The 18,528-nt window shown below is 36.5% G+C and overlaps 1 protein-coding gene across 1 annotated transcript; it reads right to left on the reverse strand.

The window, feature by feature from the left end:
• Nucleotides 1-784: 784 nt before the first annotated feature.
• LOC126594430 (aspartic proteinase 36-like) lies at nucleotides 785-5,803 on the reverse strand. Its single transcript, XM_050260733.1, has 10 exons — nucleotides 5,342-5,803; nucleotides 4,796-4,925; nucleotides 4,438-4,688; nucleotides 3,721-3,948; nucleotides 2,999-3,161; nucleotides 2,474-2,547; nucleotides 2,231-2,327; nucleotides 2,057-2,120; nucleotides 1,554-1,625; nucleotides 785-1,465 (listed from the first exon to the last, which is right to left on the reverse strand). The coding sequence occupies exons 1-10, from the start codon at nucleotides 5,581-5,583 to the stop codon at nucleotides 1,314-1,316; spliced, it is 1,473 nt and encodes a 490-aa protein (XP_050116690.1). The 5' UTR covers nucleotides 5,584-5,803; the 3' UTR covers nucleotides 785-1,313.
• Between the last annotated feature and the right edge of the window lie 12,725 nt (nucleotides 5,804-18,528).

Here is an 18,528-nt window from a genome sequence, read left to right on the forward strand (position 1 = left end):
TTTATATAAAATTTATAAAAAGAAGAAAATTTGTAGTTCGCACATGTAGCTTTTGATCTAAGTCACACAATGAGTGACTATAATAATTTGGTATTGATTTTGTCAATTTTTTTTTAACAAACGATATCAACTATACTAAGGGGCGGGAGTGGGCTTTGCCTCACAATAAGCTAGCAATAATGTGATTCAAATTCGCATTTGGTGAGAATCGAATCTAAGACCTCTCACTTACAAATAAAGAGGAATATTATTAGACCGTAGTACTAAATGCCTTGAATTTGTCAATTAAAACTCTTACTTATAAAGAAGAAAAATATTACTAAATCGTAATGGTAAGTGATTGATTGAACGATAAATAAGATAGGTTAGTTTAAAAAAGAAAGTTTCCATGCTTGCATCATAATTCCAATTCATGATTTACAAGTTGGTAACAGTTAGCAATAGTAGGAAAATATCTCATGAGTTTATATTTCCCGATGTCTCTCTTTTCACGTAACAAGAAATCCTGATACATCAAGTTGTTCTCTCTCCAACTCTCTCCTTGCCTGATAGAGAGGATGGGGATGCGCCTATTGTATGGAAATCGCTAAGAAGTTGTCGCATTAACACAAGTAGTGCCGAATGTTGAGAGGCTTGCGAGCGAGAGTTTCATTGACACGGGACGCCATATTTCGATGTATACGTGTCGTATGACACAAGTGCATTGACCAGATTATGTAGAATGGTGCTGCTATGTTGAACAGTTGTGGGGGCTTCATATGACTACAATAATGGTACCCAAAAATACAATTCCAACTGAATTAATTCAACTGAATCATCAAACTACAACACTTTTGAGTTCTCTGCAACATTTCCAGACAACAACAATGGACTATTTTCCAAGTTTCTTGGAGGACAAAACACGTGTCAACATCGAGAAACTGTTAAGAGTTTCAGTCATGTACAAGGCTTGGAATCATCAAGTAAACAAAAATGATATCGACTCAGACTGACGTACAGAATCTCTATATGCCTAAGCTAAGTCAAGCAATAGCTACAATAAATTTGCTCTGCTTCCACTCGAATATTAACTTCATTAAACTTGTGGAAAAATGGATTACCATTCCGGCAATGCTGAAGATGGAGAGCGCTTGAAGACACTCCCATTCACGAGTCAGAAGTAGAGCAGAACGATATACACTGGGAACCAGGTGCTTGGCAATACAACAAACAATAGCAGAAGGCTCCGCTGATCACGATAAATAAAAGATCAGCCACTTTCAACAGAGAATGGAACTTAGAATCTTATGTTTATATTACAGCAAGGGAACTCGTTAGCTCCACAGTATGTGGATTAAGAAAACCAGAGTTCCTGTTGTTAGATGCTTGAAAAGCATGTCTCCTGATGAGCTGCTATGATGCAGCTGTCCTGCATTAATATATTCGTCTTTGCTAGAAGTTACAGAGACGTTTACTGACATTGAGCCTGTAAAGGAGAAACTCAAAAAATATGACATAGGTATTGGTAACTGGCCCAAAGTTGTAAAGGAAGTGAAACTCGTTATTCAACTTACAATCGTAGTTAGCCCACCCAATCCTTTGGCGAGCCAAGTCATACACAAATATCTTGTCTTTTAGAACAAGATCTGCAATTGAAGAAACGAAAGGTCATCAGATGGCACATTGATGATTAGCATACATGTTTAAGTACTATTCGTAAACACAAATTATGATAATCAATTTCTATCGGATGCTATAGAAAGAAACTGCAGATTGCTCAGAAGCCATTGCAGATTCTTTCGAACTGTTGAAAGCTCCAGCCTGCACAATATGCCATGCAAGCTGCACTTGAAATTTATCATTTACCAACTCAAACCTAAACTGCAGAGCCTTAACCCTTGCTCCGGTTTTTTAAATTTGCCTCTAAACTTTATTCATTTATTAGAAAGCAGCCTAGTTTGAGTTTATAAATCAAATTCAACAGAATAACAAAATGCTCCGTATGTTCTGCACACACAATATGACTGCCAACTTTCGGCCGTAAAGTTAATCAACCAGCCTAAATTTGGGGCCTAACCTCCTAAAATCGTCACCCCTCCCTGAACCTTCTGAAAGCCAATGCACCACATAGCAGCACCTTCCTGTTACAATAGAAATAACCCATTAGATTTACGCCATGTAATTTGCAGTCATGATGTCTAAAGAAACTATTTTAAATAAGAGAGTTTAAAGGAAGCCAGAGAATACTTACAATGATACCTGTACGCATAAGGTACTCCTCTGGTTTCAACACCATCGATGCACCTCCGGCAAAGTTTAGACTAACCGAAGGAAATACATCAGCCAAACTGAAAAATAAAATAGATGTCATTCATATTTATTTATTTTTTAAAACATAAACAGAAAGAAACAAATTGCCACAATTATGCGCACCCTCCATGGTCCACCATTGTTCTTATGGAAAACTTCAAAGATATTTAGACATAGAACCAACCTGGTGGAAACTAAATAACACTGGTTTCCTTTTGAAATGGTGGGAGTCACGGTTTGTGAAGCAGCCGAAGTTATCTACAGATACAATCATAAAATCAGTTCTAAGTACGGAGATGAAATCATTTTGTTTCCATGCAATATTATATCTGATGTCAAATAGAAAGGAAGGAGCAGATATTTCACAACCACATCAAAGTCAAGTTGGCCCCATAAGAAACTAAACCGAGATATGAAATGAATCAAATGACGAAGAAAGAAAGAATTACAATAGGAACGAAGCTTAACTGTGCCTTAATTAATGTAGCTTCTGCCCATGAAATTACATCATAGATCAAGCAACACAGTTAAAGAAGACTCAAACACCATCAAATTGACCATTTTTTAAAGTGACTCATCTAAAATATATGTAATATATATATATATATATATATTATTTTCCTCTAACAAAATGACTTTTTTCATCCCAATGCTAATGATGAAAATTATTTAAGTGAATTAGCGTATCAAATCAAGTGAACAAACTTACGGCACTAACGAAAGGATCAAACGCTTCTTCCACAAGGTATGACAACGTTGTTCCCGAGTCAACAATAGTTCCTCGACCGTTTGATGTTGTAAAGGCTGCTGGATCGATTGGCAAGGTTTGCCCATTGACAGCGATGCTCTGCAGATTTAAATTGTAATGTGGCCTGAAAATAACAAAAAACAAAACTACATTACCGAAAAAAGTACAGATGAAAGGACAAAAAATAATAACTGTTATAAATCGTTGCAATTAAAAGAACAATATTAAAAGTAACGGTGAGGTTGACAGAGTATAAATTTTTATGTTTGATGTTTCTGCACAGAGAGAAAACTTCCAGACTTCCTTAGTGAAACAACAATCTTATTCTTATCAGATAATGTTAAAAACAAATCACTAGCACAATGGGGATGAATGATGCTGAATCCTATCCAGATGTATCAAATAGCCAAGCACTAAAAGTTTAAAAAGCCAAAAGTGATATGACTCAATGTTATCCTTGGTACATAAAATATATTCGGAGTCAAGGTCCATTGCTGACCAAATAAATTGTGTGTTTAAATGAAATACGACAGATATAGAAACACAAAAACACGAACAATGATTTAAATCTGTAGTAGAAATTAATTTCCACTTCATAGACTGGGTTATACTTATATCTTAAAACTTTTAACCTAAATCAAACATCACAACCATAAATAAATTCCAACAGGGTAGAGACATACTGTGACGGGACAAGGGGACTATATACAATGCTTGGCTCCAAAATCTCGCCAAGAACAAGTATACCTCCTCCATTTCCATCTCCCTTCAAGCAATGTGAAAACACTCTGGGAGTCATCCCTCGAGATGACAATTGTGATATAACAGAGAGAGACCCTTGGCCGAACCCAAATATCCCATCCACTGCTTTATCTGTCTTAGTCAAATCACCAGACTGATACGTACTACACCTGCACGACCATCCAAAGCAATAAGCTTCAATAAAAAGAAACATGAAAAATGATGTAAGCATCCAAAGAGAATGAAGAGAAATTACAATATAAGATATCCCATTACTCTTGTTTTAGTCAGATATAACAAGTATTGAACAGGTATTAAACCCCGACCCCCTCCCACACCCACACACCAACAAATCAGAGAAATTCAGCACAATCAATTACGGTTCTTCTGGCACACATCATGCTTATTGTTATTTATAAGCAGAGTCACTATTGCTGCTAAATGATGGGACTGGTCAGCCATACCATTTTAAAATTTCCCGTAAATACGGATAAATTATGTACACCTTAAATAAAACATGAATTATTTATTAATAAAACCTGATCAATCTTCATACTAAGTTATTTATTATATTTTGCCTGTATCATTTGTTTGTCAATGATTTCTTTATATGCCTCATTTGTTGTGCACACCATTTCAGTATAAGTTGAAACACTCACCCGAAAACAACAAATGCTGATGAGTTAGCGATATAAGACTGCCCCAGAATCATGTCAAAGTATAGTGCATCCAATACATAATAACCAGTCGTCCCACTTCCATCACCATATTGGAAAGTATAACTGCACTGATTACTCTGAGTTAAACATTCAGTTGACGAAGTATGAAATGAGGAAGTGCACATTGGGTCTGTACAGGGGATCAGCCCTGCAGTTGAAGAGCTAGCAGAATCATAGAAATTGAGCTGAATCTGCAAAAAAGGGGCAGAAATTCGAGAGTTTGTTACGCTTTAACTTGCCTCTTTACTCCACAAACTTCTTAGAGTGACAGCAAGCAACAAAACGAAACAGAACTTACACCGAGTCCGCTAGATTGGCGGCAATCAGTGCACGAATTGCAGGTAATCCACAGGATGTCACTTCCGGTATCAATCTGCACATTGAATTCTTTCGGTGGAGAGCCCAATTTCACTTTGGTAAAATAGAGCCTAGATAAACCAAAGATGAAACGAAAAATCATTAATCTTAGTTGTATAATAAAAACAGAAGAAAACTGAATTGAAACAAGAAAAAAAATCCAGAAGAACACTAAAAAAAGTCCAGAGAAAGCATTGAAGAACTCATTAGCAGAGGAACTGAAAACAGCAAGAATTAGCAAGCTTTGAGCTTTTTGTAATTTTTTCCTTTCTTATTTGCATTTTCTCAGCAACCAAACAGAGCTAGAAATAGAAAATACAAACCCGCAGAGACAATAAATGCTTACCCAATTAAGAACCCACAAAGATTATCAAACACCCAGAAGAAAACTCAACTGACCCACCAAAATCTACCCAAATTTCAGACAAACCCATTAATCCAAATGCATTAAAAGCTTCATTTAAGAGAACCCAGATGATAAAATTACCCGACTAGGTAGGGATCGGAGGTGCCTTCGACTGAGAAGTCGACAACACCGCCCACCACGTTCTGCAAGAGCCGGGCGTGCCTGACTCGGTCCCGGGCTAGGAGCTGGTCGAGCTCCACTCGGTGGCTCGGGGGAAAAGCACGCTCTAAAGAAAGAAAGGCGGCCGGGAAGCTGCAGTAGACGACGGAGAGAGAGAGCAGCGCAGCGAGGGAGGCCAAGATCGGAACTTTGGAGACCCGCATTTCGGCGAAACGGATAGTTTTTTGAGTTGGGTGAGAGGGAAATTCAGTGGCAAAGATGGAGGAGGTGGTGGTGGTGGTGGTGTTGCTTCTTGCTTTTGTTCATTGACAGAGAGAGACTGTCAGAGGCAGAGAGACAGAGGAAGGAAGGCTTTTGCGGCTCAAAACGGAAAGTTGTAAAATTAGAAACCAGTTTTATGATGAGAAATGATTTGGGCACTCACGGTGTTCAAATAGAGACTACAACGACTATTATACCCTTCAATGCTGACCGAAGCATTGACGTTGAAACGAGCACCTTTTAGGCAGTTGGATTACTATCATAAAATACCTCACTTTCTTGAAAGCTAATGAAATGACACGTTTAGGCGAAAGAATTAAAAATGGAAAGTTGCAAATCGCTCGACTCTCGAATGATGTTAATCCAAGCTGATGATGTTGCCAGCGGTTAACACAGTATTGTTTATCCAAATTGAAGATATGTTAACAAAATTGTTAGAATAATTAATATTTTTCTTAGGGATATGAGAAGGGTTTCGCGTAGAGCGAGATTTTTCGCGTTAAGTGTTTTAAGTTTTTGTTGAGTTGAAGGGGCCTCTCATGTTGCATAACCACTTCTATGTATAGGATGGATTTCATGATAACCAGGTTTCCCGAGATAGAGTTTTGATAGGACTATGTCTACTCGGCACTCACCTAGATATTCATGCAGTGGATTTTGCCTAGGCACAAGGTTGGACGAATTTCTAGATTAAATGTGACTCTTCTTTAGTAGTACTTTTTCTCTCTTCTCGTTATGATAGGATGCCAAGGCTTCTACGTATTCGTTGGATAAATTGTCTTACTCTTTTTTTTCGCATACATATTCGTGTCACCTGAATTTGTTCGATAGGGAAATTAAGTTGCTTGTAATTAATTGGCTAGTTTCCGCGTGGGTGCGCTGCAATGGCTTAAGCTCACGACCTTTCTTCTCGACCTAATTACAGAATTTTCTAGTTTGGTTGCTTTTTGGTTTCCTTTTATTGAGAGTAGGCTTGTCTTTTTCCTCTATATTGTTCACTTAGCATCATTTTTCCATGAAGGCTACGTTCATGCCCTTTCGCTCTTTGTTTGTACTTTTTTTATTTAATAATTTGAAATGGAAGGATGGCCTGTGGGCTATCATGACACACCCTGATCCTAGAATCAAGGCGTGATGGCCGTCACGTGAGTGTGACGTAACTAAAAGTACGACGCGGAAGCAATAGGTAAGAGAAATACAAAGAAATAAAAACCAAATATTAGCAATAATATCCAACTGGCATGCTAGAGTGAGTTTAAGTGTGAAACACACATATTCAGAGCATAAGTACTAGGTGTAGTCAAGTAGGACCATAACTAAATTACAACACCCGAAGGTGAGTCCTACATTTATGTAGTCTGTCAGTACGCCGTGGGAATCCTCGTGGGCCACCAACGTTGCTAACTAAAACCTGGAGGGGCGCAAAACAAAATTGAGTGGGTCAGTAAAACAAAGCTTTTTGAAAACATTTCAATTAATAACATTTCTAACCCCTTGCTGTAAAACATGTATACTTTCCCAGAAAATAACATAATATGCATATAATCTTCATATATCTCAAATCACAATTCTTTATCAAAAATCAGAAAGTATGTCATGCGATAAATGTCAATAACAAAATAAGGATGCATCAATATAACATGTGAAATAATGAATCAACCGGAGACCCTGCAATTGGTCCTGTACGGTTAATTCATTATTTCACCTGTTATATTGATGCATCCTTATTCTGTTATTGACATTTATCGCATGGCATACTTTCTGATTTTTGATAAAGAATTGTGATTTAAGATATATGAAGATTATATGCATATTATGTTATTTTCTGGGAAAGTATACAGGTTTTACAGCGAGGGTTAGAAATGTTATTAATTGAAATGTTTTCAAAAAGTTTTGTTTTACCGACTCACTCAATTTTGTTTTGCACCCCTCTAGGTTCTAGTTAGTAGCGTTGGTGGCCCACGAGGATTCCCACGGCGTACTGACAGACTACATAAATGTAGGACTCACCTTCGGGTGTTGTAATTTAGTTATGGTCCTACTTGACTGCAACTAGTACTTATGCTCTGAATATGTGTGTTTCACACTTAAACTCACTCTAGCATGCCAGTTGGATATTATTGCTAATATTTGGTTTTTATTTCTTCGTATTTCTCTTACCTATTGCTTCCGCGTCGCATTTTTAGTTACGTTACACTCACATAACGACCAGCACGCCTTGATTCTAGGATCAGGATGTGTCATATCAGATTGTGCAGGACCCTTTGATTTGGGTGAGGGTGGACATTTTTCACGCCCTACAACATCATACTCCGAGAAGCTAACATCGCCTAAATTTATATTTTAATTATTTAAAAAATATTTTTTATTAAGTTAGACGAAGACTAACATTTTGTATTTGGATGTAGTCTTTTTTAGCTAGCCGTTTCATTTTCATTTTTCTAAAAAGCAATATTATTCAATTGAAATTTTGAATGGTGCATGTTGTGGTGTTAACTTTTTTCAACCATGATATGTATACGCCGAAATGTAGAACTCTTGTTTAAAAGTTAAAAATCATATGATCTCACTGTTTAAGAAATGATGACTTTAAAGTACGACTTGAATCATTTCTTTAAAGTGTTATTTGCCCCCACTCGAATGAGTTTGCTAAAGGATTCTTGGCAAATCGCTTCCAGAATACAACAAAATATGGAATATTCGATTAGCAAAACCAAATTGTATTCCCTTAGAAATAACTAGAAATAAATTATATGAATGTGAAGAAGAGAGAAAAGAGAGCAAAGAAATTACGTAGACAACAAATTTCTGAATTGTATTTCTCTTCTACCAATTTACCAATATATAAGGGAGATTGCACCTGTTAGACATATCATTTGGTTTTGGATATGCCATCTCACCATAGGATACAACTGAATTAATATTATAGCAATATGCCAATTCGCATGTCTGATGCAAAGCATCAATTACCAAAGGTTGTGTCTGTTAGTAAACTATGCACTAGTCAGACATGGATCATGTCTTTAAGTAAAGTTTGAAAAGTCGCATTGCTTTAATCTGATGAAGAGCAACTGTTGGGTAAATACCCAACTTCTTCCATTCGAATATATTAATATATTATTAAAATAATCAACACTCACCGCACCATAGTATTAAGTGGTGTTGTCATGTTAATTATAATGTGAATTTGGAAGCAAAGCCCACGAAATTTTGAAGAAGATGCGGTAAGATTGTATTTTCTTCTGCTTTATGTATGTGGGAGCAAATGTGGAAGTTTAATATATGGAGGAAAAAGTAACAATCCTATCCAGCTCAAGTGCCACGTTAAAAGAAACGAGTTGGATCATGTAGTAGCTTTAAATGGAGGGGGTTAGATGAAAGAGAGAGGTACGTACGACTTGTCAAGTGGGACGTGGATTCTTTCTGAATTCTTTTTGTGGGAATTTCAAGAACAACTTTAGTACGTTTATCTTATATTTTACGATCAGTTTTCATCATTTATTATTTATGTTCAATTTTAAATAAAAAAATTTAAAATAATTGTTAACCACAAAAGAGAATCCTAATAGAATCATATTTCTGTCAAGTATTGTTCAGAAACCAAATGCATCATTCTTTGTGAAGTTGCTTTCCCACACTCAAACCCCAATTATAATGTTTATATATTGACATGTCATGTCATTTAATCCGTAACAGTAGTTAACTTCAAGTTGCCACTCAACGCAACAAACATCCTCCTTCAAAAGTACGCCTCCATGATCAACCCCTCATGTAATCCCACACCAAAAAAAAAAAAAAAAAAAAAAAAAAAAAGAAGAAGCTGCATAAAATCCTATACTCATCCATAATTTACGTTAATATTTTGAAGTCGAGTCAGTAGTACATAATAATTATATGAATATTGTCTTAACTTAATCATATGCATAGTTTGAGAGATGTTGAATTTTATCATAAAAACATTGTTAGGTACTATTTGTGTTTAATTTTAAATAAAAAAATTGAAAATGATTTATGACGATATGATATACAATAAACAGATATGATGTAAGAATCCCTAGGATTTTCACAAAGAGAATCCGGATGAGTTCCAAATCTATATATCTTGTCAAGTTTCTAACATGAGATTGCATTGTTTAACAATATATTTAATCAAATTTAGATAGCCATTTTTCCTGCGATCGAGTTGTTCTGCAAATTTCAGCAACCAAATTCTTTAAGAAATAAATTTGAGGAAGAAACATGGAAACTTTAATTAATAGAGTATGATTTGCTTTTCTTGTTAACATACCCTTTTCTTTTGTATTTGGAAATTGACGTGTGTCTTTGTTTAAAATTAATTAAATAGCTCAAAGGTCGATTCCATGCATGGACCAATACATTAGCAATAATACAAGGGACTTTGATCCAGGATATAAGTAAATTATTATCATCAACCATTCAATCTTAATCCAATTGTAGATAATTGATCCGTCAATTAGAGCAACCTAAAATAGATTAATTTTGATCATGTTTATCCGTAAGTGCACGGTTCGTAATAGTACAGAAGTGCAAGTATAGAGTCAAATCACACAAGGAATTGTGATTTAATTCGATGACTACCCACTTAACGCACAAGTGAAAATGAAAATATTATTGAGCAAAGGAGATATTGGTTGTGAAGATTAATACTAAAGATAAAATTGCTAAAAGTTTAAGAAAATAAATAAACCAATAACAGTAAAACTTAAGAACAAACAAGACGTTAAGGGCTAAGGCATCCAATTTCACCAATAACAATCCTATTCCGATTCTTAGCTATCAACTATCCATTTAACAACTCCTATGTTGATGATTAAGTTTCCCAACTCTATAATCCGATCATGATGTATGCATCAAATTATATTCTTTTAAGAAGCAACCTAGCATGGTGTATGCCTAGATTTCACAACTTGAAGTTCCCAAAGTACAATGGAAACTTTTATACAACCACACAAAACCTAGAACATGGTGTATGCTTCTAGTAAATTGTGATCTCAAATTCATGATTCGAACAAGAACATAACATGGATGTATGCCTATGAACCTACAACAAGCACTTATTAACAAACACTTATTAATTCATACAAGTGATGGCCAATCGTCAAGAACGAAAGAACAAGTGAATTAAGCCCAAAATTTGAGATTCAACGTAACGAAAATCGTCTTGGATAATCAAATAGCTAAAAACACAAAATATTTTTGTTATGGCTACATTGTAGCCTTAGCAAAAGAGTTTAGAAATACATAGTGATGGAAAACATAACTAAAGATAAGAAAAGCATGAGAAACCATTGAACCGAAGGAGAATTTTGCACTCCTCAAGCTGCCGAACTCTTGTGTGCCTTCCTCTCCCTCTTCTGCGTTTTTTTCTTTTCTTTTTCTTTTCTCCTCTTCAAGTCTGCAGCCGTTCTTCCCTTTATTCCCCTACTCTGTAGCAACACCCACTTCCGTTCAATCCCCCCAATTTTATTTTATTTTAATTTAATTTAATTTTTATTTTTTTTGCTTTTCATCTCCACCCCTCCACTTGTATTTTGGTGAGGATTAAGTACATTATTGGGCGTAAAAACGCAGCTCATATTTCTCTATCAAACTGGTATACTAGTTTACTTGTTGGGCTTTAAATCTCCAACTTAAATGAACTGCACAGATTTGGCCCAAATCACTTGAAATGCAAAGCTAACAAAATCTGGAAATCTGAACAGCAGTCATTAAGATGATCATAACTCATTACAGGAATATCAGATTGACATGATTCCAACTCCATTTGAAAGAAGACTTCCATATCTTTTCATCCATATATGGTATGCAACGAGGTTCCTCTGGATGAATAAATGGCAGCCCATCAAATTCGCTGGACAGAAACTCCCATATCCCAGATTTTCCAAATTGTGTCACCTCCATGTCTTGGGCATCGCTTTGATATCCTGTGATCTTCCTTTGAATGTTTACGGACCATTTTTGGGCTCTCAAAACTCCTCTTTTTAGCCTCAAAATCCCTTTCTTTGCAATTAATCCTACAAAATAAGAAAACCACAAGTAAACTACTACTAAGGGATGAAAACTATACATAATCCAAGTACTAAGGTGATAAAAACTTGTATAAATATGATTGTATCAATGATTTTGTAACTTTTTATTGTACTTTCTGCTTTATTATTCAATTAAGATCGAACAATGAGTGACTACGATTTTTTTTAGACTCTGGTTTACAATAGAAGGGGACTTAGGTGATGATGACAATCGCATCCTTCCACGTTAAACTTAAATCATGCATGCCCAGAATAATTTTAATTTTATATGTAAAACTTGAACTTGTTTTGGTTGAAATTAATACTTGCTCTGTGCTTTATGGCTAATTAAGTTAATAGCAAACTTTTAGCTTTAATAAAACATAATGGTAATCTTATCACATATTTGTACAATCATTCGTACTATCTCTCTAATAGAGACGAGATCCACATATATTGTGGGCTCTACCTCTATTAGAAAGATGATACGAATAATAATATGAATATGTGATAAGTGTAACATAACTCTTGATAAAAAGAGCTTTAGGAATGGGCAATAGGATGACTCTTGTCCTGTGACTAAATTTTGCTATTGCACTATATAGACGCGTATATATGCCTTTGGATCAAGGGGATCCCCAGTTTTTTGGTAAAATTGGGGACCATTTGTAGGGCACACTCTACGTTGAATTTCAACGATTCGAACCGTCTATTTTGTAAGTCTCGGTTCATAAAATCATCCTTATAGATTCAATTTAATCTAAAACTATTTGCCTATTTAATTATCACGTTGAAATTTCATTGTTTCTTAGAGAACAAAGTGTTCTTAAATTTCTTTAACTCAATTAAATGCCTAAAATATTTTCGATTTGACTAATATTTTGTAAGGATGATCTATGAAGTGCAACTTAAAAAATAGATAATTCAGAATGTTAAAGTTCAATGTGGTGTGCGCCTAACAACTAATCCCAATATATATATTAGGCCCCTTAACAAGAGGATCCCCATTTTTCAAAAAAAAAGAAAAGACATTCTCTTGACTGTTGAATTGACTTTAATGAAATTGTGTGGTTGAGATTAAATCACAGGCCACACAATCTCAATCACATAATTTCATTAAAGTCAAATCTAACAGTCAAGAGAGAGTTTCCATTTAATAAAAAGAAAAATGAAGATCCTCTTGTTAAATGATTCATATATATATATATATATATTCCACGACAAGAAAGTACCAAAAGATTGTGCCACCTTTTTTTTTTATTTTTTTTGGCAAACAAAGATTGTGCCACTCTTTTTTTACTGCTTTTAAGCTTATTTTTCTTATGCATAGTTTCGTACACACGGATTTATCAAATGCAAAAGAAAAATGATTTTTACACCCACGGTTTGTACACTTCTCTTACACGTATTATTCTTTATTTTTTATCTTTAAATAGAAGAATAATAATAAAATAATTGCAATTAAAAAGAATGTGCACATAGCACAAAAGGTGTGTCAAAATCATGTCCGTAAATCACGTGTCAATCTTCTAAGTCTTCTTTTAACTCTCTCTTGCTGTTTCCTTTTCTATAGTTATAAAGAAAAGAGAGCAACGAGACAAGAGTTATGACAATTTTTATTAAATGTCAAATTTGCCCTTAATTTTAATAGCAAACTGGATGAAAATTGAGAAACTTAACGGCAGTGTTCAAATTGGCCGCTTTTATATAGTTTAGGTGATAAGTACTATAAATAAATTTGTGTGTGAGTACTTGATCCATTTCCGTAAATCATTTCCGAAAACACTTGTCACTCTTTTAAACTACTTATTAATAAAATCTTCTTTGGTAATTAAAAGAGGGTGAAAAGAGCAAGTGACCCTTTACCATAGTGGAGGAAAGGAGTTGAGCCCTTACATGACAACGTGGGTTCGAACCCGTTGATGACTAATCTAACACCTAATCTAACAAAATTTATCGTTTGACCAAAAAAAAAAAACAAAGAAAAAAAAAGAGCGTGCAAAGATACTTAAGTCTTATATCACAAAATAAGATTATGGGCAATAATAAAATTTCGCACAAATCAAATGTTGCTTTATTTATTTATTATTCACTCACATGTTATCATATCATATCTCTAAAATTAAAGTGTACCTTCGGATCATATAACACATCTCCAAGAATCATTTGATATGCTCCAAAAGTACAACATGAAGCAGAACCCAGTGTACCTTCGGAGTATCATTGGGAAAGTTCTTGGGTAATATGGTTACTAAGCGTGGAATTGAGGCCAACCCAGATCAGATCAAAGCCATCATATAAATGAGATAGCCCAGAACCAAAAAAGAAATACAAAGCCTTACAGGACGAGCGACAACCCTCAGCAATTTCCTATCACGATCCACAGACAAGTGCAAACCATTCTTCACAATGATAGAAAATAGCAACTACTCTGGATGGATGAATGTGAAGAGGCATTCTCTAAACTCAAGGAATTCCTTTCCAAACCCCTAATGCTATATAAACCGATGAACGGAAAAAACTTGTATTTGTACTTCACTGTATCCAACTGTGCGGTAAGTGCATCTCTGATTCGAGAAGGCTCAGGGGAGCATAAACTGGCATACGACATATCAAAAGCTCTTCTTGAACCAGAGATGAGGTATCAAAAAATGGATAAACTCATCCTGGCACTAGCAACGACAACTAGAAAACTCCGACCGTATTTCCAATCATTCAGAGTAATCTACATGGTAGAGTACCCGCTGAGATCTATCTTGCATAGCCTCAACGCCTCATCCAGAGTCACCAAATGGGCAATTGAACTAGGAGAACATGAAATAATCTACCGAACCAGGACATCAATCAAGGCCAAGTATCGGCGAACTTTGTAGCCGAATTCACGCCTACAGCCTAATGTACCACAGACGTAGCAAGTCCCTAAGGCCCTCCAGAAAATCCATGCATTTGGAAGCTTTACGTAGACTGGTCGTCTAATATATACATTGTTGGCGCAGGGATGGTGCTGCAAATATCAGACGATCCATACTTGAACAGGCTTTAAAACTTGGGTTTAAAGCAAGCAACAATAGAGCATAGTACGAAGCCCTCCTGGCAGGGCTTAGAGTTGTAGAAAAACTCTAGGTAAAAAAATGCTAATTCATTGTGACTCGATCTCATAGTTAATCAGGTCACAGAGGACTACATCGCCCACCATCTTATTATGGGGCTTAACTTGGACAAAGTTAAAATGCTACTCGAGAAGTTAAAAAAAATATGAAATCACACATATCCCCAGATGATAGAAGAGCCACACCGACGCACTTGCCGAGGTAGCTTTAAACATAGATTACTTTTTTTAACGAACGATCCCCTTCGAATATCTAGAAGCCTATAATATCCATGAGATGAAGCCTGAGGTAGTCGCTGTTATCGACGCTTGAGAAAATTGGATGGATGAAACAATGACTACATACGAGACAAAAAACTACCAGGGACCACAACCTGACCAGAAAGTTAATCCAGAAAGCGTCAAGATACACAATCATTCAAGGAAAGCTCTATCGACGTTCATACTCCGAACTTCATACCTTGTGCGTCATACCAATGATTGGCCTACAAATTCTAATTGACAACTCCGAGGTCTGCGACAATCATGCTGGAGGAAGGTCGTTGGCCCAGAAACCAATAAGTGTGGGTTACTATTAGGCCAGAGTTGCGACAAATGTCAAAAGTACTTCTCTATGAATCATCAACACGCGGAAGAACTCAATACTCTGATAGGTTCATGGCCTTTCAGACAATGGGGCATCGAGGTCACCGAAGTCCAAAAGGATGACGAAGCTACGGATCAAGAAATGATGTCCAAATCAATGCGCCAGCAGATGAGATGGGATGGAAACCCAAAGAAAACACTGAACACATCATTCTTGATCCCTAGTAGCCGGAGAAGACTGTTAGAATCGGCTCACGACTACTAGAATCGTTCTCCTCGAGCAGGCTAACACAGATGCGCTGCAGCTTATCCACTTCTTTTTTTTAGACTTTTGTTGATCTTCAATGCACCTTGAAGTTCCAACACTTGGGGTTCAAGCCTATTGACGATTTTCCAGAAGTGGATCACTTAATTATAAGCAACATCTACTAGGGGTGGGTTCGGTTTAAATCGGTTCGGTTTTTTGCCAAAACCGAAACCAAATCGAAATTTCGGTTCGGTTCGGTTTGGTTCATTTTTTTTTCGGTTCGGTTTCGGTTTTTTGTTTTGTTTTTTTTCAAAAAATGAAAAATATTGAAATTTTAAATTTTAACATATCCAACACAATTATAACATAAGCATTCTAACTAGAATCAAAGACAATGAAAATAAACATTTAAAGTTGAACTAAAATCATCAATCAAGTCTTCCAAAGTCCAAACTAACAACCTCACAATACAAAAATCGTACAAATGACTTAGAAAAGTTAAATTGTATGATGTTGTTCAAAGATCAGGGTTGTTTGCTTGTAACTACATGTTGACAACTTGATTAGTAAAAGTAATACGTGGGTGGATTTATTTAGTGTGTGTTGGATTCTTTTCCATCACAAATTACCCAAGTAATCTACCCAAAATAAATGTTTATGGATTGTGTTACATATTATATGAGAGTAGATTTGGAAAAGAAAGTTGGGGCAGAAGTAGACAGTGCTATGGAGATGGATGTAGGTACTTCAGGATGAGGTTTGGTTTCGGAACCTTATATGGGGGAGAAATAATAGGTTAGGGTTTAGAGTTTTTATAGGCCTTTTTAAAATATTTTAAGCTTAAAGTTTGGCAACACATTGGGTTTAGCACATTTTAACTTACAAATTGGGTTTAGAAAATACTACCCAAAACAAATAATTAAATAAAAAAATTAATTTAATTAATTCGATTCGGTTCGATTTTTTCAATTCGGTTCGGTTTTTTCGTTCGGTTCAGTTTTTTCGGTTTCGGTTTGGTTTGGTTTTCGATTTTTTTCGGTTTTCAGTTTTTTGAACCCACCCCTAACATCTACTCTTCATCCTTTATGTAAGCAGTATAACAAAGCTAAAAAATGTCACGCTTAATGATCTTCTAGTGAGCGGTCTCAAGCTGTAGAGAAATGGGGGTAGAGATATTGGACCCCTTTAAAGCGACAAGCTCAGACTCCAATGTTTTTATCTTCTCAGCGGAAAAACCTCAGTTTCCATAGTCATTGCCACCTCCTTGGCAACCTTGGTCAAGGAGTATAGACTTAGCAGCCAGAATCGCCGTTTTCTACATCATGGCAAGCAGAGCAGTCCTCATATACTGGGATGTATGCTTCGCAAATGAACTTGAGCAAACAACCTTTTTGACGCAATTAACAAGTTTGACATACTCGTCTATATCTTCAAGTAGATCAGGCTACAAAAGCGCACAGATCTCAATAGACTCTCCAGAAACAGGCTTGGTGGATTTCTCGCAACTGCTCATGCAAGCAGTCTCTTCTTTCTCAGTAGGTGAATCAGTTTCAGCAGCAAGATGAGCAGGCCTTGGTGCCATTTAGCAACAGACTCCACCTTATCGCTCTTTATAAAGGAAGCCTATCCAAAGGTGAACCAGACTTAGCTTGTAACGGAAGTCTTGGTACAACTTTCGACATTGGGGGCACGACGGAACCTCTACACTAAGCAATCCTATCAACAATCGTACTAACTATCTTCGGCATAGCATGCGTCACAGGCTCAGATCTAGCAGCCTCATCTTTTTTTTCATTTAGAAGAAGTCAAGTTAATCATAAGCCTCTTGGCAAGAAGCAGACCCTCACGAGCAACGAAGAAAGTCTTCGGCTTTTTCTCAACTGGCGTCTCTTGAGCAGGAGGGGAAGATTTTTTTTTCCACCTTCATTTACAGCAAGCTCATTGACATCGATCAGATGAGCCAATACATCCACCTTGATCCGCTTTATCTCCTCTCTATGGGGCAGCCCATTTTTTTCTCGATGAAGAGAACTAAGCACGCCATTCACGGTGCTCATCAGGGATACCTAAAGCAACGTGCACCGTCTTTATATTTGGAGAAGTCTTGGGAGTTGAGCCAAATTCCGAAACTACAAGACAGAAGATAATAGTCAACAAATCAGAAAACAGTTTAGCAAAAGCACAAGGCAGCCTATAGACTAAGTAGTCTACTTACTGGTGATGAAAATTGTCGGAACACTTAGCTCAAGGGAAGAATCAGACTCCCACTCTCCACTTATCTCTAAAGTTTCCTTCGCCCAGTCATGATCTCCCTTGCTCGAATGATCGAAGAGCCTATGACGGGATCGTAACTGCCCAATTCCATCAATATGGCACATGTCAAAGAAGTACCAGAATTCGTTGACGGTCAGATCCAAGTCAAAGAATTGGCTTAGATTGAGGAATCTCACCATCACACAGACCACATTTAGAGAACATTGAGGGAGGCATACTTCATAGAGCAAAGCACTTTTTGGAAGAAACGCGACATGAGAAAAGTAAATCCCAACACGAAGTAGTAGGGGTGAAACTTAATAGCTCTTTGAGCCCCACAACATGGCTCACGGTTGCTACCTTCCATGACACATTTCACACACATCCCATACAGAATGACTTGCCTATATGCTTCAAGGAAATCTCTAAACGAGTTATCGAAATTAATTTTGAAGTGAGCAGCCTTGAAGTTGCCCACTTTACTCAAAGACATGCCTTGACGATACAATTGCGGCACACCATTATCACTCTTGTGGCTTGAAGAAGACATGCTCAAAAAAATTGTACAAAGATGCAAGGAAGAATTGTTTGACGGCTGCCCAAAAAAAAAAAAAGATGCATCAGGCCCCATGGCCCAAGGACAGCAGCCAAGGGAGCCCAGCTT

The sequence above is a fragment of the Malus sylvestris genome, chromosome 12, assembly GCF_916048215.2.
Source record: "Malus sylvestris chromosome 12, drMalSylv7.2, whole genome shotgun sequence".
Lineage (NCBI taxonomy): Eukaryota > Viridiplantae > Streptophyta > Magnoliopsida > Rosales > Rosaceae > Malus > Malus sylvestris.

Excerpts from the sequence above, each read along its gene's own strand:
- LOC126594430 (XM_050260733.1), bottom strand. The coding sequence starts at position 5,583 with ATGCGGGTCTCCAAAGTTCCGATCTTGGCCTCCCTCGCTGCGCTGCTC. Across the intron at positions 4,689-4,795 it reads GCCAATCTAGCGGACTCGGT|ATTCAGCTCAATTTCTATGA; the intron begins GTAAGTTCTGTT and ends CCTTTTTTGCAG. Across the intron at positions 1,466-1,553 it reads TGGGTGGGCTAACTACGATT|GCTCAATGTCAGTAAACGTC; the intron begins GTAAGTTGAATA and ends TCTCCTTTACAG.